At 38.4% G+C, this 25,479-nt stretch overlaps 1 protein-coding gene across 1 annotated transcript in view; it reads right to left on the reverse strand.

Moving 5' to 3' along the window:
- FREM2 (FRAS1 related extracellular matrix 2) overlaps positions 1 to 25,479 on the reverse strand; it is a 161,331-nt gene that overhangs the window by 13,346 nt on the left and 122,506 nt on the right. The window contains exons 8-17 of the mRNA XM_027589614.2: positions 25,028 to 25,237; positions 23,127 to 23,324; positions 21,967 to 22,131; positions 21,245 to 21,427; positions 17,464 to 17,594; positions 15,384 to 15,542; positions 13,607 to 13,910; positions 11,321 to 11,452; positions 9,010 to 9,341; positions 110 to 302 (exon numbers count right to left, since the gene is read on the reverse strand). Coding sequence (XP_027445415.1) covers positions 110 to 302; positions 9,010 to 9,341; positions 11,321 to 11,452; positions 13,607 to 13,910; positions 15,384 to 15,542; positions 17,464 to 17,594; positions 21,245 to 21,427; positions 21,967 to 22,131; positions 23,127 to 23,324; positions 25,028 to 25,237 — 2,007 coding nt within the window. The remainder of the gene's footprint in view (positions 1 to 109; positions 303 to 9,009; positions 9,342 to 11,320; positions 11,453 to 13,606; positions 13,911 to 15,383; positions 15,543 to 17,463; positions 17,595 to 21,244; positions 21,428 to 21,966; positions 22,132 to 23,126; positions 23,325 to 25,027; positions 25,238 to 25,479) is intronic.

Consider the following 25,479-nt stretch of genomic DNA (forward strand, 5'->3'; position numbering starts at 1 on the left):
AATCTATTGAAAGTCACTTCTATTATTTTTAGCTACGGTAAAAAAAAAAAAAAAAATCCTAAGTAATTCAGATAGATGAGAACACTCGTTTCCAAATATATTAACCCACCTTGGAGTTCAGCTTCTGGTGGGCTGCCGATTCCATCATTCCACAAGATGGCAGTGTCATATACAAAAGTCAGACGGAGCTCCGACTTCAAGTCAAAATGTTGCCAGCCTCCCACCCCGACCGGAGAATGGAACACGTAGGAAACATACAGAGGCACTCGAAGGGTCACAAAGGACTGCACTAGATTTAAGACCTAAAACAATAAAATTATCTGTCAACATGATTCAGTGTTAACGAGAGGAACCTAACTTTGTACAAGCCACTTTCTCCTTTCGCTCAACTAGAGATTTTGAGTGGCCCTTAAGGAAACAAAGTGACGGCATTTATACTATTGCCCCCTCACTTAATTTTGGAGAATTAACTAGTTGTTACCATTACCTTCCTTTGCAACAAAGGATATGCGGCAGCAAACGTGAAAGGAAATTGCATTATTTTGAGCATATTATACCTACACAGTCCTTTTGGTTTCCTAACAGCATTATTAAGATATAATTTCCATGCCATATAATTCAGTTGATTAAAGTGGACAAACCAACAGTATTTAATGTATTCAGGGAGAGGTGTAACTTTGACCACAGTCAATTTTTGAACACTTTCATCACCTCCAAAGGAAATTCCAGACCCATTAGAAGTCATGCCTTCATTCCTTCCTCCTCCCTTCCCCTGGTGGCCACTAGGCTATTTTCTGTCTCTATGTATTTGCCAGTTTTGGAAATTCCATATATATGGAGTCTTACAGTATGTGGTCTTTTGTGACAGGCTTCTTTCACTTATGTTTTCAAGGTGCATCCATGTTGCTGCACATTTCAATACTTTTATTTCCGAATAGCATCCCATGGTATGGGATGCATGTTGAGTAATGACACGTAATACTTAATATGTCGCAAAATTAATTTTTAGTTGAAATGAAGTGACTTGCTTTGAATTTTATACTTTTCTTCTTCAGGTATTTTGTAGGAGAGTTAGGAGTAGTGGAGGATAAACTAATATTCATTTATTGAGCCCCTAGCTTCACAATAAAAGCTATTTAATATTTTTACTCTCCCCCATAATTATATTTATATGTATGTGTGGATGGTTGTATGTGTGGATGGATGGATGGATGGGTGGTTAGATGGATGGATGGATAGATAATGCATAGAAAAGGAAAAAGGAAAATTAAGGTTCAAAGAAATAAAGCAAATTTCTCACAGAATTCTTTAAGCTTTCTGAATGGCCCTGCCAGTATTAGAACCCAGCCTTTAGCCTGTGCTTTTCTACTCTATCACACGTCATCACATTACAAACAAAGCTGAGGGCAGTCCTAGGATCACCTAACCAACGTTATCATACTTAATTCTCAAAATAGCTCTGCAGAAGAGCTGGGCAACTATAATTATCTTCCACACAAGAGGAGATGGACTTAGGTCAGATCATACACATTAGAAGTTCCAGTTGGGCTTTCTAATACCATTCTAATTCTCTTTCCACATTGAGCTGGCAACAGAGATCATACACATGAGTTAGTGAATAATATAAAGAATGATAACAATATTGTATCACTTTGTCATAGAGTAAAAAAATAAACTCCTTAAATCACAAAAAAATGATGACCTGAATCTCCAACAAAAATATATAAAAAGGAAACCATCATCCAAGCAACTTATTTAATTCCTAGCTGTGTGGTAACTAGCACTCCCCATCATCTGCTAACACAGCCAGCAGAAGAGGGGCCTTGGAACGAAAAGTTCTTTGAGATAATATTTGTTAAGGGTCAATATTATTGCACTCAGTGAGAACTTGATCTTGCAGTGCAATTTTAACAGTGTAAAGAAGAGTGATCAAGTCAATGTATATGCCACTGGAAATTAAGATTAATATTTCATCCTGTGATTTTAATAAACCATCATCTTTTAAAAATTAGACTTTAGGAATGACTTTCCAATTAAACTGTCTGGGTGCTGATGATTTTTGCCAACATTATACTCTATCTATCAAATGTTACGGAGTGTGCTATTTTGGACAGAACTATTAACGTTCACTTCTTATGAATGAGTTACTTGGCACAAAGCTCCCTGACTAATTTTTATTTTCTTTCATTTGATTCTTGTGGCAACCTAGAGTTTGACCATTTCCGGACATGGAATCAGCATCTTATTGCATTTTCTTGTTCACCATGGCCAGGCCTTCTTTGTCTGCTTGGAACTTCTCTCTAGAGTAACTGGTGCCAATGCAACAATGTCAATCATCCAGGTCGCCTACCTGTTCATTCTTGCAAAATTGAAGAATGCAGTGCCGTCAATCTAACTTCTGGATATCATCTTAGTGAGCAGTTAATTTTCTTTCACTCTGTATCACAGTACTTTTTAAGGGATTTGTTTATACTAAAAGAAATAGATGTTAAATCTGGTACACTGCTCTTAAAGCAACCATGACACGACACAGGAGTTTACATGTCCTTACAGACGTTTGAAGTGTCTTCAACAAAACCAAGCGAGCCTTTAAATTCCAAATTTAAAGGGAAAGCATAAAATGCGAGTTTTCTGGCAAAGGTAACACTGGTATAAATTTCTACTACTACTACTAAGTGGATAATAATGGGCAACAAGTATATATTTGGGGAGGTATTGGCAGCTAAAGACACAAAAGCAATTCTGCTGGGCTGTGTCAGATGGTAGGAGAAGGGAAGAATAGGGAGGAAAATGAATATGCTAAAAGAGAAATTATACATGGAATATTGCCTAAGGTGGGGACTAGTGTTGAGGTAAATCCCAGTGGAGTGAATTCTTCACTCACTGGGGCATCCAGCTTAAGCTATCCAAATTACATATTGCTTTATTGAAATAGGCAGTATATATATGCACTGTTTCTTATAGAAGTTGGCAGCATACACACGCACTAATGAAAACTATCTAGATTTACTTTGTTCCTTTGCAACTTTCATTTGAGCAAGGTTATATTCTACGTGTGTTGAACTTAAGCTGTGAAGAAGTCGATTAGCTTGCTCAAGATTATTCAGTACAATCAGTGCTAACACTCAAGTATGTAGACCAGAACTCTTCAATAAAAATATGTGAGCCACACATGTAATTTAAAATTTTTCTAGCAGCCATACTTCAAAAAGTAAAGAGAAACATGTGAAACTAATTTTAAGAATAGTTACTTAATCCAATATATCGAACATATTACATTTTAATATGCAATCAGTATAAAGTAATTTTTGAGACTTTTTTTTTTTGCTACTAAGTCTTTGAAATCTGGTTGGTATTTTACAGGAACAACACATCTCAGTTTTGAACGCTCAATAACCAAACATGGCTAGTGCTTACCATATTGGGCAGCACTGATTAGACTCTTCTACCCAAGGTCTTTAATTGGACCACATAGGTTGAAAACAGTAATCATTTTAAAATATTTTATAATCCAATATCTACCCTCCTTTATGTGGGATATGTGGTTTGTGCTCACTTCAAAGATTGAAAATTGGACTAGAGCTGTTAGAATATTATCTGAGGGCTACCACTGATGTGGATTTCCCACTGACTGAAATTTCTGTTGCTCCTCTTGTTTCCAGAAATATGTCTACATCATCAAGATGGTGGTGCTTGTGAATGTGTAAAGAAGGCTCATAAATCTCAATAGCTTGAAGTCTCAGTAAAGCATGGACTTAGCTACTCAGTGGAGAACACTGTTTAACAAGTTAGAATCCTTAGCCAAGGGATTAGCAGTAATAGCAGCCTACACATCCAGGAACACTTGGAAGAAAGAGACCTTGGCTTCTGTCCAATTACAAGCCTTTCTAAAGGCCTATGGGATCAGAGATGCACAAGGGAGACCCTGGAATGAGGTAGGGTCAATATTGGTCCACAAATTCTTTAATATTAAGAACAACTCTATGGGATATTTACAATAATAGAATTAGAAATTATCTAAATGACCAACAACAGAAGAATGGCTAAATAAGTTATGATGACACACAAGGTAAAATATTATGTAGCCATCAAAAGTCATGTATCTGTTTTCTTTGTCATGAGAAAATGCTCATAATGTTAAGTTAAAAAGCAGTATACAAGATGGTATAAATAACATTACACTGCTACTATTAAAAAATGTGTATGTACATTGGAAAACACTAGAAAATCTGTGCACAGTGATAGTGGAATAAGATTTTTTTTTTTTTTACATTTTTTTAGTTTCCCAGCTTTCCACTGTGCTATCATTACTTAAAAAAACAAAGAAACCAGGGAGTTTGGGTGGCTCAGTCAGTTAAGCATCTGCTTTCAGCTCAGGTCATGATCTCAGGGTCCTGGGATGTCCTAGGATCGAGCCCTGTGTCAGGCTCCCTGTTGAGCAGGGAGTCTCTTCTTCCTCTCCATCTGCCTCTCCTCCCCACTTGTGTTCTCTCTCTCTGTCTCAAATAAATAAATAAATAAAATCTTAAAAAAAAACAAAGAAACCACATTATTAAAAAAAAAAATAATTGACAAAGTTGACAAACTAAGAAGCAACATGCTCCAGGTAAGCTACACATTTTGGATCTTATTTCTTATAGAATGATTTACAGTAACATACATGTGTAAAAGAATAAATCCAAGTACTAAGCATAAAATACTGGGATGGAAAGAGATGACTTCTAAAGTATATTCGTGCCCTAAAGTTCCATGTTTCTAAATCCCAACACACAGTAACAAGGAAGAAAAATTATTCCTCAAACCAAGCAACTAGGAAAAAACACGTTTACTTTCCCAAAATCATGGAAAATCATGTCTTCTTATAAGTAAATTACAATTTGATGTTTTCAGTGCAAACTTACTTGGGGTTGCATTTCTGTAGCTTATTTATTCTCCTTGAAGGATGTTATCAGTTGGTGTTTACCCAACAAGGTAAGAGCTAAGATTCTGACCTCACAAGACCAATAGCCAGGCTCCTGAAAAGTGGAATGAATTGAGGGCGTTCATTTGTTTAAGAAGTTGTTTTCAAGAGAAAAGTCGCCACCAAAAATATCCAATAGTTTTAAAAAACTTGGTTTAACTTTAATGATTATTTTGCAGCACAAGTGCTTTTTATTGTACACCAAAACAATTTAAATTTTGATTTACAGAACACTGTTTTGTCACACAAAACAATGGAGGAGTATCATTTTTTAATTGATCTCTATTTTTCTTTTCCTGCTATTCATCTGCTTTTATATTTTAGAAACTATTAAAAATGACGTTAGCATTGAAGATTAGAAAAGTCCGTGTTTCTTTTTCTCAGCAAATAAAATTCTTAACTTTTATAAGAATGAGGATTGACTCTTAGAACTCTGCTTTGTTGGGAGTGTAAGTTCTGTGTCTGGTGTCCTCACCAGGGGCCTGGGACAGTCCCTGGCACAGAGCAGGTGTTCAGTTCATATTTCTTTAATGCACGAAGAAGGTGCAATGAATATGGTGAGAAAAGCAGAAATACTCTTGATATCAGCTAAAGTTATAGCTGTAGTCAAACTGCATAGAACTTCATAAAACTTCCTTTGCTATGAATACAGAACTATCTTGGATATTTCAGATGATTCCTTCAGTTTGGCAACTCTGTCTTATAAGTTAAATAATCTGAATGTGGGAGGTTAGGGAAGGTAGAGAATCTTTCTCAGAGAGTGTTAGAAACAGCTTTTCAGTCACAAAGAGAAATGCAGGGACTTGCCAATGTTTTGTAGAAGTAGCTTTAGCCACTGAGAGCACACGAAGGAAAAAAAGTTCATCATGTTGTTTCTGGGGGAAGCAATTACCAGTGAGTAAAATTTGTTTGCACAGTGATCATCTTGATCTAAGGTGCCAAGTCTAGAAAAGGACTAGAAAAGAGAAAGTCACATCTATTAAATACTTGGCTGGGGGCGTGCATTCTTGGCAGAGGACAAACAGACTGGGGGCAGCACTGACTTCCTTCGGGATCTGTGGTCCAGTGGAGTGGGCAACCCAATCACAAAGCTGCCAGGAAGACAACCCATATTGATGGTTTACCTTTACTCTTCCCCATTTTCCCATCCTAAATTCGGAAATGTGAAAGTTTGCAAAACTCTTACGAAACCCTAAAGCAGAATCTGTTCACCAAGTATTTAGTTTGTTTTCCTTCAGGTGTAGCCTCATGAAATATGTTTTCATTTCGATCTGATCTGCAGGTACTCAGCTGAGTCTGTGGACCCCTGTCATGAAGGCACAGACTTGTATAATTTTATCAGCACGGGTGTAAGCGTAATCCGGCAGACATGTTCATGACCCGTTGGGCAGCATTACTGTCCTGAGAATGACAGACAAGTTCATTTGCCTTTCCTGCAGTTGTATCTGGGACCAAATCCATTCCTCACCTTCACCCAATCAAATGACATTTAATTCACTCAATTAAATATCCAGATAAGAATCATGATGTGGTGAAGAGCACAGCCTTAAAAGCGAATTGAATTTGGGCACATTATTTGAGTTCTCTTTGCTTCAGCCTCCTCATCTCTAAAAGGGGCAGGGGGGGCTCATAGTTATTTCATAATGTTCTTGTGAGGACAGAATTTGTAGAAATATGTAAAGTATTTAGAAGAATGGAGGGCACACAGTACAACATTTAAATAATTGTTAGCTATTACTATTATAATCATTATTCTTGTCATTGGTACAATTAGGTATTTTCTCTTCTTCTCTAGAATCCAAAACTAATGGGGAACATTAAGGAAATGTCTGAAAGAATTATATTTCTTCCACTTTAACTTACATTTTCTTCCTCCTCGCCTTTATTTAAGTAATGTGTGTGTTGGGGGGAGGTGGGGATTTAGGAGAATATCAAGAGCTAGGGGAGAAGTAAAAGTTTAAGCCCAAGGAACCAAGTAGGGGAAAAGGAGATGACCATCTCTGAGCTCCACTCTAAGAATGAGCAAACACGTCTTATTAGACTGTATTAATGTTGAGTTCACACTGAGGCTTTTAAAATTTTATAACAAGCTCCTGAAATGTCAATGATTTACACTGAATCTGGTCATCTCTTTGTATGTTGATCATCGCGGTGATGCTATTAAATTTATTTGCAACAATGCAAAAGCAAAACATCAAGAGGGTAACACAAACTCGTTAAAAATTGGATGGGATAATGCTTATATTCCTAGTGTTATTGTAACAGGAGCCTTTCAGGCGGGTAAATCTTAACTGAAAAACCTGCAGTTGCTCGTTTTCACCTAATGGAGCAGAGCCCCTAGCAGCTCAGCCACAGAAGGGCAGTGACTTTCTGAGCTGGCAGCGGTAATGGGAAGGAGAAGTACTGAAGTTAAACAATTAAATAGAGGACAGTAATTTAAGAAAATACACATGCAGCAAAGTATCGTCAGTTTAGCTGAGCATTTTATGGTAAGATTTGGTCAGAGAGATGCACACATTAGAGGGACAGGATTTGTATTCAAAATGCCCTTGAGACACTGGGGGAGGGGGCAGATGTAACAGGATAGGACTTCCGAGGGCAAGTGCAGGGTTTTCGTTAGACAAGGCTGTCTGGCTTGCAGATATAAAGATCAGAAAGTGCTGCCATTTTGCAGAGAAGATGGAAAACATTTTCAAGGGCGAAAACAGACTAGAGACTAGATGAGAGCCACAGAAAAGCCCCATGGTACAAAGTGAATGATAAGAAAGAACTAGAACCGAGACGCCTGGGTGGCTCAGTCTGTTAAGCGTCTGCCTTCAGCTCAGGTCATGATCTCAGGGTCCTGGGATTCAAATTTAGGTCTGCATTTGCTGGATTCTAATAACCAAGCCCTTCCCACCATTCCACACTGTCTTCCTATTGCTGTTTGGGGATTTTTACTAATCCATGCAAATTTCTGAGTATTTTGCTGCTTTTAGAGAAGAAGGAGATAATGTCTCATTCCTTTGGAGTCCAGTAGTCCCCAGATGGAATGAATGGCTGCCCATTCTGCATCAGCACCAGCTGAACGTGTCAGGTCTCACAGCTCTGCCATGCGGTTAAACTGATACTCAGTTATCATCTCCCTTTCTTATGCTACTACTTGTTTTATACTTTAACACCACAGGGATATAGCACTGACAAAATCGGCCTCACCCTGGTTAAATCTTGAAAGACCTGATATATCCTGGGTACCATTCAACACTCTAATGTGTAAGCCAACCTATATGAACTCTTTGTTTAGTCCAGGTAGGACAGAGCATGGCTTTTAGTTCAAACAGTCACTACACTTCTCAACTACACCCAACATATTTTAGATTCTCTATCATGACTGCTAATGGAGACCTTGCTTCCTTATCATTTTGACAACTTTGTTGATGATAACAGGGGTGGGGATTTTGTGTATGTGTGTGTTGTGTATTTTAGATGTAAATGTCTGTGTAGTATGAAGAGGAGTCAGTAACTCTAGAGGAGAAGTAACAATAAGCTTTTAATGAAAATATTTTTGACTATGTTAGTGATGGAGAAATGAAGCAGACTGGGAGGGAATGGGGAAGAAACTAGGGAGCAGAAAAGGGGGTAAAAGGAGAGAAAGATAGAAGGTGGAAGAAGAAGAAAAGGAGAGAGAAAAATTGGTCTGACTCTAAGGATTATAAATCCTCACTTTAGACGGTTTATGACATATAGGAGACATCTCTGTACATATACACAATAAATGATAATGTACACTTTGAAGAAAAATTAGTATTTAGATTTTTATAATACCAGAGTAGATTTGGAGTTTACGGCAACAATTACATAGTGACCTTTCGATACAAAGATGTTATGGGCCCACTGCTAAAAAAATGTGTCAAAATTTTGACACCTTCTTCCAGAAATAAACATGAATTTTCATACCACGCATGCCAGTTCCCTCCTGTGCCTAATGACCTTCACCACCAAGATGGAAGCCTGGAGTTGGGATTTAGTCCACACCTGGATACCTGAACAAAACCGGCTGGTTTTCCTACCTGTCCATCGGTCCCGATGGTGCCTCCACAGTCAGTGAGAAGTTCTGACATGTCATAGTAGCTAACAAACTCCCACAAACAGGCCTCTAGGTTCAGGTTTCGATAGAAGCGTAATGTACTGGTGCCTCTGATAGATGAGCTGTACTGGTAGGGATGCGTCTCTCCAATTACTTCTGGATTTTTTGTAGCATCAGTTAAGAAACCATGGTGAGTCTTCACTTCAGTGTAATCCAGAAGGTTGGAGCACTGGTGGTTTCCAACTCTTGAGCCATCAGGACTGAGGGTGAGCTCAAAGTTGGAAAGCTCTTTAGTGGAGATCACAGGGAGCATTCCTGCAAGGAATTGTGATCATGTTGCCATCGTCACCAGCAAAGGATTTAGAACACTTATCATTTCTTTATCCTCAAGAAGACAAGTGTTATAAAATACTGTACAGCAGTGATTACTACCAACGTGGTGTCCCAGGGGTCCTCTGGCATTTTTCAGGAGATCTGTGACATTAAAGTTAATTTCATAATGATTCTAAGACATTATTTGACTTTTCCACCATTATTCTCTCAGTACAGTGGAGTTTTTGAGAGTCATCATATATTGCCATAGATTGAATGCAGAGGTACATAAAAGAATTCAGCTGTCTTTTATGAAGCCAGACATTAAAGGTATTTTCAAAAATGTAAGAAAAACACAATTTTTTTGACTTATAAGTTATAGCTATTTTTCTTAAAAGTATGTTTTTCCTGTGAATATGTAATGGATTGGTTATTTTTAAATGAATGAAAAAGTAAGTATTTAATATTTCCTCAGTTTTAATTTTAAATCCAGTTCATATTTATAGATATAACTCATAAAAACTATAGGTCTTTGAGATCCTAAATAATTTGTAAGGATGTCCTGAGACTAAAATGTTTGAAAAATACCACTATACAGTGTAAGCTATGGTTTGGCAAACTTCCTGGCTAAAAGGTCAAATGGTAAATATTTAGGACTTGTGGGCCATAAGGTCTGTGTCTCATGAAAGCTGCCACAGATAACATGCAAAATAATTCATATAACTGTGCAATAAGACTTTATCATGCACAATGGATTATGATTTTGTATAATTTTCATGTTCCACGAAATCTTTTGTTTTTTTCTAAACATTTAAAAACGTAAAAACCATTTTTTAGCTTGCAAGATCATATGAAAGCAGGCAAGTAAGCTGGATTTGGCACAGAAGCCAGAGTTTGTTGAGCCCTGGCATGGGCAATGCAGCAAAAAGGACCACGAGAGAGGTGTTCTCCTGGACTATCTCCCTCCTCTTATTCTCAGATTCTCCCAGAGCAAAACCCTGGCCTCACAAAAGAACTGGTCAGCTTCTACCATGTTCTGGCAGAGCTGTGTCTATTGACTATGTCAGGCAATGCAAAGTCAGCTGTAGGAGTAGCATGAGGGACCAGTCTTTCTATTAGGATCTGTTGGTGGGTTCCCCTTTGGCCCTTTGCTGATGGGTCCCCCTTTGGCCCTTTGCACCTCTGAGTCACACCTCCAACATGAGTCTAGAGATAGGCTGGCCATATGTGAGACCCACATTATGCTGTAAAGAGGTGCAGATTCCTGTCCACCCACCTCCCACCAACACAAATTTGGGTTTGCAATAAGCAGAAAAAGCAGAATTATATCTTTTTTCTGAGAAAGATAAATTCTACCGTATCATTCCTAATACTGCCTCATGTTTCTTCTCGCTTAGCTACTTAAAATATAACTAACTACCAAGTCATAAAGTTAATATTAACAATTTAGGTAGAGAGTCAATTGAGAAGAACAGAACTCGAAGATGTTTTCTGTACTTGGGGAAATGTTGACAGTGTGGATAAAGTTATCGACTCACAAATTCTGGCCACACTTTCCTATCTGGAGAAAATGAACACCATTTATAAATTGGATTTATAAAATTCCAGCTATGAAATAGCAAATACATGTTGAAGGTGCTCAATGAGATACTGAAATACTTTACTGGAAGTCCAAGTTCAAGAGTTTTAAAGACGCAGTCATACCATTTCATAAAAGCTAGCACATGGACCAAAGTTTTGTTCCATCGTGTTTGGACAATGTATTAAATTTATTTAATATTAAAGAAGGCTTAAGTTGTCAGACTTTAAAAAACAGGATGGAAAGAAAGCAGAATCACTTGAAAGAAACAGAAAGACTTGAAGGTGACATTGCAAAATGAACATCTTATCATCTGCGTGGAGATTTCAGGTATTCAGTGGCATAAACCAGGTAATGAGGAGCCCACACCACTCCCATGGATTTGCTTACCCAAGCCACCTACCATCTATGTGTGGCATCGTGACCGTGAGCTTGATGAGGTTTGTGTAGTCTGGGTCCTCGGGGCCCGTGTAGCGCAGCTTGGCTGAGAACGGCTCTGCCCCCACTGCCCCCGGCACCCGGGGCTGACACAGACCTCAGGGAAAAATGAACGTACTTATGCTCAAGGAACGTAATAGACAACGCTGAAAGAATATTTTTAAGCTAGGCACTATAATTTTTTTTTTTTAAGATTTTATTTATTTGACAGAGAGAGACACAGCGAGAGAGGGAACACAAGCAGGGGGAGTGGGAGAGGGAGAAGCAGGCTTCCAGCCGAGCAGGGAGCCCGATGGGGGGCTCGATCCCAGGATCCTGGGATCACTACCCGAGCCGAAGGCAGACGCTTAACGACTGAGCCACCCAGGCGCCCCTGGGCCCTATAGTTTTTTAAATAATAAAATTAAAACTTCTCTGTGGACTAAGGCATTGCTAAGAGCAGCTGTAAAAAAGCCAAAGACCCTGGCGTGAGAAGTAAGTGCAGCAGACAGTTTAGTAGCTACTTCTTTACATTTCAGGTAGTTTATAAAGTTTGAGAAATAACAGTTATTGTTCAGTGTACTTTAATACGTGCTGGACATTCTAGGTTATAATCATATTTACAAAATCGTTCTAATATAAAATGTGGACAGATACAGTAAAAAAGGACTAAAAGCCAGCAGGAAAAAAGTAACTGTGGTTTAATTAAGTGAATTGGATGCTTATTCTAGAATAATGTGCATGACTAGTCATAAAGTATCATTATTTATAACCAAATAAACTAAAAACGTGTTCATTTGTAAAACAAAAACTAAAGTCTCCTTAGAATCAGAGAACTATATACAGTAGAGTTTTCTCTCTATATGTAACTTCTTTCGGTATGTGTATCATAAATTTTAATTTATAATATACATACTGATACAAAACATACTGATACTGATATACCCATATACATATGGAAACACATGATAAGATTATTTTCTATCATCTATCTCTTAGTGATTCTCAAGCATTTTGACATGAAAATCTGCCCCCAATATTTCCTTTAAAAGAATTGTGATGAATTTTCATTTTAATATTATGAAAGGGACTAAGATGCTGGTTTATAATTTTAAGGGCACTAGGCAATATATAATCTCTTTACTATTTGTACAAAACAAAGGAAATAGACAAGTATTTATTAGAATAGCGATAAAATCAGAGGCAGGCTCCAGCACCTGGGCTATTTTATTAATAGGGGGACTCATTTTAAGGCGTTGTTTAATTTTTTTTCCTTTTGGTACCAATGTAATAGTTTGGTCTTAATAACCATGTATTTTAATCTTAACAAAAGAGCATGTTTACTATATATGACATCAATAAATATTCATCCTGAGTATATGAAGGTGGTACATATAACCTTTCTTTATGCAACAAATATACTTCTGAACCACTGGATGCAGATAAAGTTTTAAAAATGGAATCTTAAAAACAGACTGTTATTTTTAAAATCTAACTTAAAAGTTCCCAGGCAGAGTTAAGGATGAGTTTATAAATTGGATTTTTTGTCTTTTCAGTGCTGCTCCAGCTACATTCTATTCTCCACCTGCCATGTGTCTGGGCCCCAGCCCCGGACACAACCTCCCTTATAATCACAAGCTGTGGCCACTTTGGATACCTTTCCACCTGCACTGACATTCCTCTGTCCCCGTCCCCAGCAAATTCCTACTGCTGCGACAACCAACTCATCACATAGGAGCCACATTGTCCAGATCTGACCTTTGCATACCATCCTGCTTCATCTCCTCTCCACTCTCCCTCTCACCTGCTTCCCCATTTCTCTGCTTGTAGTTTCCAGAATATTGCATGTTCTTCCATGCTTCTATGAGTCATTGCTCATGCTTTTGTTTTTCTCTGCTGTTTTCAACACTCCTGTTTCCTGACCCACTCAGGATAGAACTAGTCACATTCACTGTGCCTTGTCCAGACTAAAATTTATATGTGTCCTTAGCTTGAGTGTGAACTCATCGAGAACAAGAGTCTTGCTTCCTTTTTCTGAGTGCCAGCAGAAAGCATAGTCTGGCATATAATAGGTGATCAAAAAAAAATGTGGAATGAATAAATATTTATTTTCTAATGAATATTTTTGTGAAAGTGGATGTCATTTTTTAAGTACTTGATGAGTATTAAGGAATATATGGGGGCATTTGGGAGAACTAATAACCAGAGATCAGATATTGATAATATTCCATGGTATTTCAGTGGTCTTCATGTGAAAATGGCAGCGCATTACCTTCTTCTCTGCCGATGGTGACAATAGGGCTCATCAGCTCCAGGCCCTCATTGCCATTGGTATTCACAGCGCGGGCCGCACACTGCACCCTGGAGCCGGGCTGGAAGTATATGGAATCCAAGGTGATCATCTTGGATGATGTAAAAAAGGTGTCAAAGTCCACTTCTCTCATGGGGCTGGTGACGCCATCGGGGCCAGTGGGTGCGCTAATTAGCCATCGGTACCGGGTCAAGGTGTCGTTGATGTTCTCACTTGCACAAATAGAGCCTGTTTTGTCATAGTCTGAGTATTTAGGGTTGCAAGCCTACAGGAAACAAATAACTGTCAGGACCACAGTACAGAACAATGTGGAAGTTACGACTCTCAAGCTCTCTAGCCTAGTGCTTTCCCTGATGCTTTTTTCCATTGCTACATGCTATTCATGCAACCTTCACATTTCTTTTTTTTTTTTTAAGATTTTATTTATTTATTTGAGAGAGAGAGAAGCAGCATGAGAGGGGAGAGGGTTAGAGGGAGAAGCAGGCTCCCCGCTGAGCCGGGAGCCCGATGTGGGACTGGATCCCAGGATTTCGGGATCATGACCTGAGCCGAAGGCAGTCGCTTAACCAACTGAGCCACCCAGGCGCCCACAACCTTCACATTTCTATTCTAGTCCTAACAGTGTTCATGGACTCTGATTTCAAACAGCCCCCTGCACAGTTCCACTCTAACTTGATGCGTATAAACTTGTTATTCTCTGCATCATCTCAGGACTCTCCGAGATCCCAAATCATTCTTGTTTTTCTCCCTCCCTCCCTCCTTCCCTCTTCTCTCTCACCTTGCCCCCCAAGTAGGTCAGTGACCTTGGCTGATTCTTCTTTTGCAGTGTTCAAGTGGGTGCCTTCCTTCCCATTCCCAGCACCACCTCTCATCTCATTTGGGGTCTTGCTAGTCAAGGGACACACTGCTGCGAGGTGACACCCCCTCTTCTCACACCGTACTTCTGCCCAAGAACCCCCCTGCTACCCACCCCACCAATGAAGCCCAGTCTTTAACATCACATGTAAAGACCTCTATAACTTGGCACCAAATTATTATTTCTGCCTTGTTAATTCAGTAAATATTTATTATGTGCCTATTTGACATAGGTCATGATACCAAGGCTGTTGTTATATAAAAATAAGTACCTCCCAGTTTTGCTCACAAGGAACTTAGAATTTAAAGTCAAGAAAAGGCAAGTACAAAAGTAGTAACAATATGCCATTTTTTAATACTATTCTTTAGATGTCACTTGTGTTGTAATCGCTTCTTCCTGGAACGGCCTCCCCTTGTCTAACTCTTATCTTCAACTGTTGAAATTCCACTTAAGCAGCCCAAGCCTCGCCTCACACATGGAGCTGCATCTCTAGCTGGCTGGTGACATTCTCATGGTAATGATCACATCTTGCCCTCTGGTAGAATGACTGATTCCTATATATTTTTCTCTTCCTTATTTTTAAGTTCCTTGAGTGCAGAGTTCAACCCTTATTTATTTTTCTATCAATGGCAGACCCTGAGATAACACGAGATAACACACTGTGTACACATCAGTTAATAAACCTCTGTTGGATAAGGAAGAAAAATGGGAGCTTTATTTGATTAATGTGATATTTTCATATCCAAAGTTCAAAGCTTATACCTTGTAGTATTCCCACTTTCCTTTCTTCATGGCAAAGTCAATGCTATATCGATTAACATCTATAATTATTTTAACTAGCTATTTTACAATTTTTCTCGATTTTGTCAATTTCCTACTCACTGTGATACAGACGACAGGATAGCCAGACATCGGTCCAGCACTATCTCTGGCTCTGGAAGTGTCATCATACATCAATAATGACACAATTTGAGGGACAGAAGGAAAAGTGACATCTGCCATGCTGTTCATTTCTTCTATATACACAATGGCTTTGGTCACCTACAAGGAAAAGATAATTATCTGTGATTATTGAAATATTTGGATCTAGGAGCTTCTATTGTATAGTATGATACACATGATGCTTGACAAGCCCCTGGCTTCATTACGATGAAAACTGTCACATGCAGAGCCCCAGCAGGGCGACAGGCCTTTTGTGGTTTGTTCTAGGTGACCCTGACAAACTTGGCCATGTCTTATGGCAGTTGGGGAGGGTACATGAGCCCAGGGCAGCCTGGGTTGGCCAGTGGCCCATGAGGTATTTGGGTTCTATTTTTTTTTTCTCCAAATTGTGATGATAGTGGCTGAATCTGTCTTGGGTTATGGCAGGGAAGATCCATGAAAAAGCCAGTTAGTTGCTAGGGAGAGGAATGCTGAGTGACAGGCTAAGAAAAAGCAGATCCTAGGGGTCATGTGATAGCATAGCCATGCTGACGGGGATGCCAGCGAAAATCAAGGCTCTCAATGAGCAGAGACCATTAAGGAGGGCACTTGATGTAATGAGCACTGGGTGTTATATGCAACTGATGAATCACTAAATTCTACTCCTGAAATGAATAATGCACTATATGTTAACTAAATTGGCTTTAAATACAAATTTAAAAAAAATAAATGAGCAGAGACCAGAAGCAAAGCCTGAAACCCAGGCAGAGTGAGACACTGAGTCACAGACAGGAGAGGAGTCTAGGAACATCTCTTGGTAAGGTGCCAAGACACTTTGCTGATAAATTTGTCTTAGCTCCTGAATAACCTTCTAATATCTTATATATCACAGTTTCCAAATCTGTATCTACTTGCATTTGTAAAAAGCTGTTATCACTTAAAGCAATTTGAATGAATCTCTGTTCCTTTCACCCCAGAGTTTAATACAGTGCTCTATAAAAATAACACTAAATCATTTTTAATGTCATCAAGACTTATAAAAAATATGTGTTAAAGGTTTTCTGCCCATACTTCTTGAATTTTAAATATGACTTAAAAAAAAAAGGTAAGCACTGTAGCAGGAATACCATCGAGTAGTAAAGATTACAAAATGATAAGAAATACTTAAGGGAAAAAAATCTCCCCAATTTGATCTCATACCAATAGTAAAACAAATAATAAAAGAACTAGAGTAAATTTAAGCATGGATATAATAAACACTGGTCTGTGCCTAAAATTATTTAGTTTTAAAAAATTATTTAATGTTTAAAGGTGAAAATTCTGTGGAAAACCTTTACCTTGAAGAAAATCTGGTTGATGACACAATATGAATTTAATAAGCACAGAACATCAGTATTAGGACCATAACATTTGGTCACTGAGGCTCTGGACATCAATTGATAAAGGTAGGACTAGCAGTGGGAATTTTGAGGGTTAGCAAACTGTGTTGTGGATTAAAATGTATGTTTTAATGAGCGGTAGCCCTGAATTCATAATCTCATCTTTGTGTCGAGATGATGCCTTCTCTCTGGAAATAAATCTCAAATTCAGTGGTTGCCAACTGATATGAGAAAACTAAGTGGGCTGATGTGGGGTTCAGTGACTCTAGTCCCTGAGTTTCTATACACATGATTTTTCAAAGAAAGAGTAATAGGAACAAAATTTATTTATGAGGTGAAAAAGGGATTATGCACATCAACTTTATAAAGGCTTGCACAAAATCCCAGTAGTCTATTGTACACTGTGTGATGCTTATATGTATTTTCCCCAATTAAAATGCTGGCCCTGAATTTTTTTTTTAAGATTTTATCATTCATTTGAGAGAGGGAGAGGGGAGCACAGAGGGAGAGGGAGAGGGAGAAGCAGACTCCCCACTGAGCAGAGAGCCTGATGTGGGGCTTGATCCCAGGACCCTGAGATCATGATCTGAGCCGAAGGCAGATGCTTAACTGCCCAGGCACCCCAGCTGGCCCTGAATTTCTATCCATATCTTAGTACGTACCTGCGTCTCTGCTACCATGTTCTCATCGGGTTTTAGGTGAACAGTGAAGGCCTCTCTCATCTCTCTGATCCCGTCGAAGATTACTTCAATGTTAACAATATGCTGGGTTTCTCCCTCCTTAAACTCAATTTCTACAAATGCAAAAATCACAGATTTAAGTCTTTTACATAGGAACACGTGAAATTTTTGTCAAGCTTTCTTGACAGTGACTCACAATGAGGAAAACATTGTACACTGTGGCCCAGTATATTTGTGTATGCACGCATGCGTGTGTGCATGTGTGCGTGTGTAGGTGTGTGTGTGAATAAAATGGAATCCTGAGTTTGAAAAACATCACTTATTTTTACTGTACACTTTGTATCTGAATATTTTCCATTCTATTCCATTTCATCTGAAGAAAATTCTAATCAGAAGCTACTAAATTAATTTGTTGACTGACAGTTCGAAAAAACACTAAGTTGTGGAACAGATCAATAGTTCTAATACTGAGGCATAACCAGATAAACCGGCCTCTAATTTCCAAAATTTCTGAATCTATAGGACACAGGTCAGGTGACTACAATTGGAGGTATTATGAAGTGTGAGAGGCATTTGCATTATGTATATATGGATAATTAAAGGTGGATATAAAATTGTTGAGCTTTTTAATATTATATCAAATTATATCTTAAAAAGACTTTTTTCTGTTGTTGATGTTAATCTTGGAAACTTAAAAAACTTTTTTTGGATGAATGTGGAATGCTATGCTTCCCTTAATCCTGTCTCTCCTCACTAAAAAAATTTGCTTCATTGTAATGAGAATTAAACTCAATTATGAAAATACCCTTTTTAAACGATTCATTTGAAAAGTCTTCAAACATTAAAAATTAACTGATTTTATTGAACTCAAGAGTCAGCAGCTGCCCATACCATGAGATTTGGATAAACTTTTTTGTTGGTTTTACTATACCTCTTGAGAAACTGGCTCAGGAGAAAAATTAAAAAAATATAATGCATAATTGTTCTAATTAGAGAAGATAGCAGATGTTGTTTCTGATGGAACTGAAGTTCAATCATTTTAATTCTCAGTTATAAATTCTTTAAAATGTGGCAGAAGAAAATGTGTCTCCAATGTGTTTTTCTTCTGCTACTTCTATTTTTTTGTCAATTATGAAAAAGACTTTTTTCTTTAAAATTGAGTAAGCCAGATTCCTCTTAAAAATGAGTTCTGGGGGCACCTGGGTGGCTCAGTCGTTAAGCGTCTGCCTTCAGCTCAGGTCATAATTCCGGGGTCCTGGGATCGAGCCCCACATCAGGCTCCCTGTTCGGCGGGAGGCCTGCTTCTCCCTCTCCCTCTCCCCCTACTTGTGTTCCTTCTCTGGCTGTGTCTCTCTCTCTGTCAAATGAATAAATAAAATCTTTAAAAAAAAAATTAAAAAAAATAAAATGAGTTCTCTTTCTAGATATAGCCATTTTCCACATTAGGCTTCGTGTGTTCTTAGGGTCTATTAGTCTTAGATTTCTCATACCCAGAGAGAATTTAGGGTTCTTGTATCAGAGAATGAAAACAGCTGATCATTTCCAGCCCACCAATTTGTTCGGTCTGACCTGTGTGACATTTCATTAGAAAATTAGTTTCTACGGCTACCTGGGTGGCTCAGTCAGTTAAGTGTCTGACTCTTGATTTTGGCTCAGGTCATGATCTCAGGGTCGTGAGACTGAGCCCAGTGCTGGGCTCTGCGCTAGGCATGAAGCCTGCTTACGATTCACTCTCTTCTCTGCCTCTCCTCCCCATTCGTGCTCTCCCTCTTAAAAAAAATAAAAATAAAAACAAAAGAGTATTAGTTTCTAAAACCAAAAATATCTGGGGATTTCATTGGAAAACACAGTTTTTTTTTTTTTTTTAAAGTTCTTCTGTACTTTCCTGCCTGGCTAAAGGCAGCTGGCTCTGACAGTACAGGGTTTTCTCAGCAGTGAATGGACTTTCTGGTTCAGTAATGTTCCCATCTTGTCATTTTCCCCTCATATTTCCCTCATTCATTGCTTGTTTTAGCCCTGTAAGCATTCAAGTTTTATAACCCCCAGAATTACAGAAACCCAATTTCTAAGAAGTTAAAAGCTTAAGTATTTATTTTAAATATTTATTTATTTACTAAAGATTTAATTTATTTATTTATGTGAGAGAGAGAGAGAGAGCTAGAGCATGGGGGGTGTGGGGTAGGGTGACAAGGAGACACCCCACTGAGTGAGGAGCCCAACTCCGGGCTTGATCCCAGGACCCTGAGATCATGACCTGAGCCGAAACCAAGAGTCAGACGCTCAACGCTCAACGGACTGAGCCACCCCTTAAATATTTAAATTGTTGTTTTCTTACAGTATACATGCTAGATGATATATAATTAAGTTTCCTCAATTATTTTAGTCTTTATCTGTCATTTTAGATATTTTTAGCACAAAAAATATTTTAAGTTTTCTTCTATCTTTATTATTTCTGTTTATTTGTAAGGAACTGACCTCAATTTTGACCATAAGGGAGAAATTAGAATATGGGTCAGAAGAGATTAAATTTTTATCATGAGCATTATAAACAGCATGTTTACATTTATGGGATATAAGAGACAGGCTGATTTACTGTCATTTAACCTTTTCCTGACTTCATTGGTCAGTTTACCACAGAGGTATAATTTTTATTTGTGCTTCAGCAAAAAGAATTATTTTGTTTCTAAGAAAAACATTTTCTCTTAAAGGTCATATTATCCATCTTTAGAAGATGTTTCCTTCATGTAAAACCTGCTCTTGCTCATTATAGAAAGACTTGTTTTAGCTACTAAATTAGAAAAATCTAATCAGTATTTTTTCCTCTCCTTTTGGGTTATATGTGATTTATTTCAAATATATTGTCATTCTCTGCATAGAGAATAATCTGAGGATAACTTTGAAGCTCTGCAGTAGTCAAACTTTTTACCGTAGATGCAAAGAAAACAAGTTCCTTTTTTTCTCTTGTCTCATCAACTTTATTACAAACTTAGTAAAACCTATCCATCACTTTCTAAACTTTGTTTTTCACAAGTCTCGAGATCAAGATGAATGCCTGAAGCTCTACGATCAAGAACTGAAGACTGTTGGTAGTAAGAAGTAGGAAACTAGACACAAAGTGAATAAGCAACTACATAATTTATAAACTTAACTTTACACATCAATTTACATCTATTCTGTCAGCAGATAATTCATAGAGCAAAGAACTGACTTGTATTAATTCCTCATAAAAATAAATGGTGAAATGGTCCAAAAATTTGAAGGAGGGGGATGGATGAAAAGCACCTATAAGGAAATCCTAAAGGCCCAGAAAATTCATAGTCTTTTTGCGTGGCATTCCACCAGCCTTTTACTGACCTCCATTAACACAAAATTTTCTACCTTGAAGTTTTAGATCATTGGTGTTCCATAGACTAGAAAGCTATCTCAGCTACCATGTATATTTTGTGTACTAGTGTACTAGAATATTCTAGAATAGATATTATTTAGCATCCGATTACCATAATGAAGGTAAAACCTATTAAAAGTAAAAGTAGACTCAGAACAGAAGGTCATCTAGTCTACTCAAAATTTCCCTAAGTGCTCATGCATAAACCCCGTAAGTCAAAAAGGAAAATTCTGGAACTAAATTCTACTGCCATTATTTTTCTGATGGAGATTAATGTAAAGGAATATGCCTATTTTTATTTCAGTTGGATATTTCTCTTCTTTTTCTCAAGAGTGTGAGCATCACCCCCCTGGGGGCAGGCCCCGGGAACTCCCATACCTTCTGACACAGGGTGATAGTCTTTTCCAGAGGTGGCGGAGCCATCCTTGGTGTGGACTCTCACGATGGAAACCTTTGAAGTATCTCCTTGGCGAATCACTGGAATTTTTACAACCACAGACTGTCCCGGTTCTTTGGGTTCACTGACGCTGAATTTGGTTTCTCCAAATTTAATAACAGTCTCTAAAATTGTGGGAAACGTGGACAAATTAAAATGTAAAGGAAATGCTTTTTCTTCATGTCTAATGTCTCTTTCCATATGAGCGGAACTTAATTAGTATTACACTCATGGCTTCTCTCTGTCCCCTCACCCATCATTATTGGTGAGTGGGTTAGGAGAAACTGAGTGTGTATCATCCAGTTCCTTCTTTGGGAATCAACCAGCCCCAGAGAGCATGTACTCTTGGCAGCCTCTATGTGCCATAAGTCTTATAGGAGTGGGTCCCTGAGAGTGGGAGGGGAGGGAGATACTGCTGGCCCGGGGCTGCTTCTACCCTACCGGAGGTATGAACATGTGGGATTTAGCATTAGATGTAAAGCACGTTCTCCAACATCGACTTTATGTTTTATTTGGTTCCCCATTTATCTTAGTCTTTTTTCCTATTTCTCAATTGTTTTAAAACCCTTGTCAGAAAGAGGGGATTATTTTCTGAGCCACCTAAAGCGTTAACATAGATGGGTTTCAATTCCCAATTTACAGGCGAGGACAAGAAATAACTTACTATCGGCATCATCTTGGATCCTTATCAGAGTTTCATTTTGTTCCCCAACTGCAGCCCCAAAGGGGGAGTCACTTTGTGGGGTGCCAAGAACCAGGCGGAGCTCCTCTACTTCCTCAAAGAGTGTGTCGTCCATCAGCTCAAGGACACAAGGCTTTTCGGTCTCACCTGGAGCAATGATAATGACAGCACGTCAGTTCCATCCCATCATGACATCCCAATCACCTCCCAGGCCCCAAAGGATACCTGGGCTACTAGAATATAAGCACCACAGGGCATGGATGTTGTCTTTTTCCCTGCTGTACTGAGAGTGCAAAGAAGAGTATCCGATGTGTAATAAGCCTCCAATAAATATTTGCTGAATGGGGGCGCCTGGGTGGCTCAGTGGTTAAGCGTCTGCCTTCGGCTCAGGTCATGATCCTGGGGTCCTGGGATCGAGCCCCGCATCGGGCTCCCCGCTTTGCAGGAGGCCTGCTTCTCCCTCTCCCACTCCCCCTGCTTGTATTCCTTCTCTCGCTGTCTCTCTGTGTGTCAAATAAATAAAATCTTTAAAAAAAAATTTGCTGAATCAATGACTAAATGTTTGAACATACACAATGAGAGCCCCTATTTGTATGGGAAATTTCTCCAGTGTCTGTTTTTAAGTTCTGTAAGTCATCTTAGAAAACAAGGGATAAAGAGCAAATACCAATTTTATGTATGAATTTCTAGCATTATGGTTAGGAAGCAAATTTATCCACCTTGTACAGGACAATCAGAGTTAGTTTGACTACAGGATTAGTTTCTAGTACAATTACAGGATCACAGTGATAGAACATTTTAAGGCTCTGAATTCACATTAAAAGTGTGATCTCTATTTCCTTTCATTTCTCTCATTTGAACACTATCTCCCAGCATTGCAAAATCTACATATTTGTTATACCACCAAATTCGTTTTGAATAAACAATATAGCACATCACTGGAAATTAATTCATAAACTGATACAGACACCAAAAAGACCACCGATTCAATCTGTTACAATCTACTTCACCTTATTATCACATAGTGCACACAAAACCACATCATAAGCTTGTTGAGGTCAAGAAGGTGTCTTTTCCTGATATTTCTCAACAACAACTTGGCTTCCTCAAATGCCAAATAAAAATTTCAAGCTCCACCTTACCAGGGAGAAATGTGATGATGGAGCTACCAGTGTTTGGACGTTCCTCAAAGTCTGTCATCACCTGTGCAGAACCCTGCCGGGTGTAGCATCTCACTGAAGACCTGTAGTGAACGTCTCCACTCCTGTGGATCATTGCAACTATCTGCCCGTCATTTTCATTGCCAGTATATACTCGTTCTTTGAATTGCATCCTAGGCACTGCAAAGCAAACAGACATATGGATCAAGATGAACGGAAATTTCCTCAAGGAAAACGGCATTTCAGAAAGCAAGGTTTAGTGGAAAGAAGAATGGAACAGAAATGAAAATTGGATTCCAGTTTCCACCCAGCCACTTGACAATGTTTTGGCCTTAAGCAATCACTTAAATAAATTGTTTTGATTTTCTTATCTTTGAAATTCTGCTCTATTTCATGGAGCAGGCAGATGCAGCAAAATGCTAAAAAGTAGATAAAACCAGAGACTTTAAGATATCTGTTCTATATGTGTTGCTTAATCATGAGCTTTTCAGAATTTCTGAAATTTCTGAATAATTTCTGAATTATTTCCAAATAACACTCAATATTGTGCACACAGTTAGAAGCATAGTTTACCCAGACCATGTTAGAAAAGTTGATAACGAATATAGTGTTTTATATATATAAAGTAAATATATATATAAAATATTTTTGACAAGAAATATTATGTCTGTATTTAAGTGATACGGATGATGGGTAAATTAAATATAGGTCTCATTAACAATAGGTTACACTCTCCCAAGCAATGTCAAGATCACCATGGTTGAAAATTATTCAGAATTCCTTCTGAGGATGTGTCAGAGAGCCCTCCCATGTATCCAGCAGCTGCTTGTCTTACAACTATGTTTTTGGCATCTTATTAGGGAAATTTCAGGAGTGTCTGGGTCTAAGGAGATGACAGGAAAGTCTTGTGTTGAGAAGTAGAAAAAGCTCATTACATGTGGTTGGTTCCACCTATCTATGGTGAGGGAACTCTTCCCCCCCATTATTGTATTTTTATTTAAAAAAATTTTTTCTATTAACATATGATGTATTATTTTTCAGAGGTACAGGTCTGTGATTCCTCAGTCTTACATAATTCACAGCGCTCACCATAGCACATACCCTCCCCAATGTCCATCACCCAGCCACCCCATCCCTCCCACCCCCCACCACTCCAGCAACCCTCAGTTTGTTTCCTGAGATTAAGAGTCTCTTATGGTTTGTCTCCCTCTCTGGTTTCGTCTTGTTTCATTTTTTCCCTCCCTTCCCTTATGATCCTCTGTCTTGTTTCTCAAATTGTGGTGAGGGAACTCTTGAGACACAATCAAGATATTGCTGGCAATCTCACTTTTTTTTTTAAATTTGAAAGGACTGCCTAATTTTATCAAAATGGTCAGAAGTAGAAATGAAGACGTGGTCAGACAGGGTATTGTTATGGGTTGAATTTCTTCCCCTCCAAATTCATAGGTTAAAGTCCTAACCCCAACAACCTGAAAATGTGACCTTGTTTGAGGCTATGGTCTTTATTGAGGCAATCAAGTAAAAATGAGGTCCTTAGAATGGGCCCTATCTTAATAGAACTGCTGTCTTTATAAATAGGGGAAATTTAGACACTGTGACACACACACAAGATATAAAGACACATAGGGACAAGATGGGTATCTACAAGCCAAAGACAAGGCATGGAACAGATCCTTCCCACGCAGCCCTCAGAAGGAACCAACCCTGCCGACACCTTGACTTTGGACTTCTAGACTCCAGCACTGTAAGACGAGAATTTCTGAGTCCATAGGACTTTGTTAGGGCAGCCCTAGCAAACTTATACACGCAGGTCATCATTTTACTTAATCTGTATATAAATAGCCTATGAATTTAATTATCATTGTAAATGAATAAACACTCACAATCTGAGACAGAATCATTTATGGACACTATGGCTTTGCTGGGCTCGCCGAGGGCAGCATTCATAGGCATACGAAGCACCAGTTCAAATTTCTCAATTCCCTCCAGCACCGGTTGCCCAAGGTCATCCAGGATGATAACACGAACAGTCTGCATGTTGACTCCAGGTGCAAAATCTAAATTCCGACTGATTCCCACATAGTCCGTTCCAGCTATACGCATAGCAAAAGAATTATTCAGTTGGGGACTGACTAAAGTAAACAAAATTATGAGAAGCAAATTATGTAGATCTATTTATGATTCTTTTTTAAAAAAATATAGAGACCAGTATAACATTACAGAAAAATACATTTAGTGAAATGCAAAGGATTAGTATCATATTGGTTTTCAAGATGGTAGAACAAAGGTCTACCATCTGAAACTTTATTTTATTTACATCTAGTGAGTTAGTTTC

This window comes from Zalophus californianus, chromosome 3 (genome assembly GCF_009762305.2).
Source record: "Zalophus californianus isolate mZalCal1 chromosome 3, mZalCal1.pri.v2, whole genome shotgun sequence".
In the NCBI taxonomy this organism is placed as follows: domain Eukaryota; kingdom Metazoa; phylum Chordata; class Mammalia; order Carnivora; family Otariidae; genus Zalophus; species Zalophus californianus.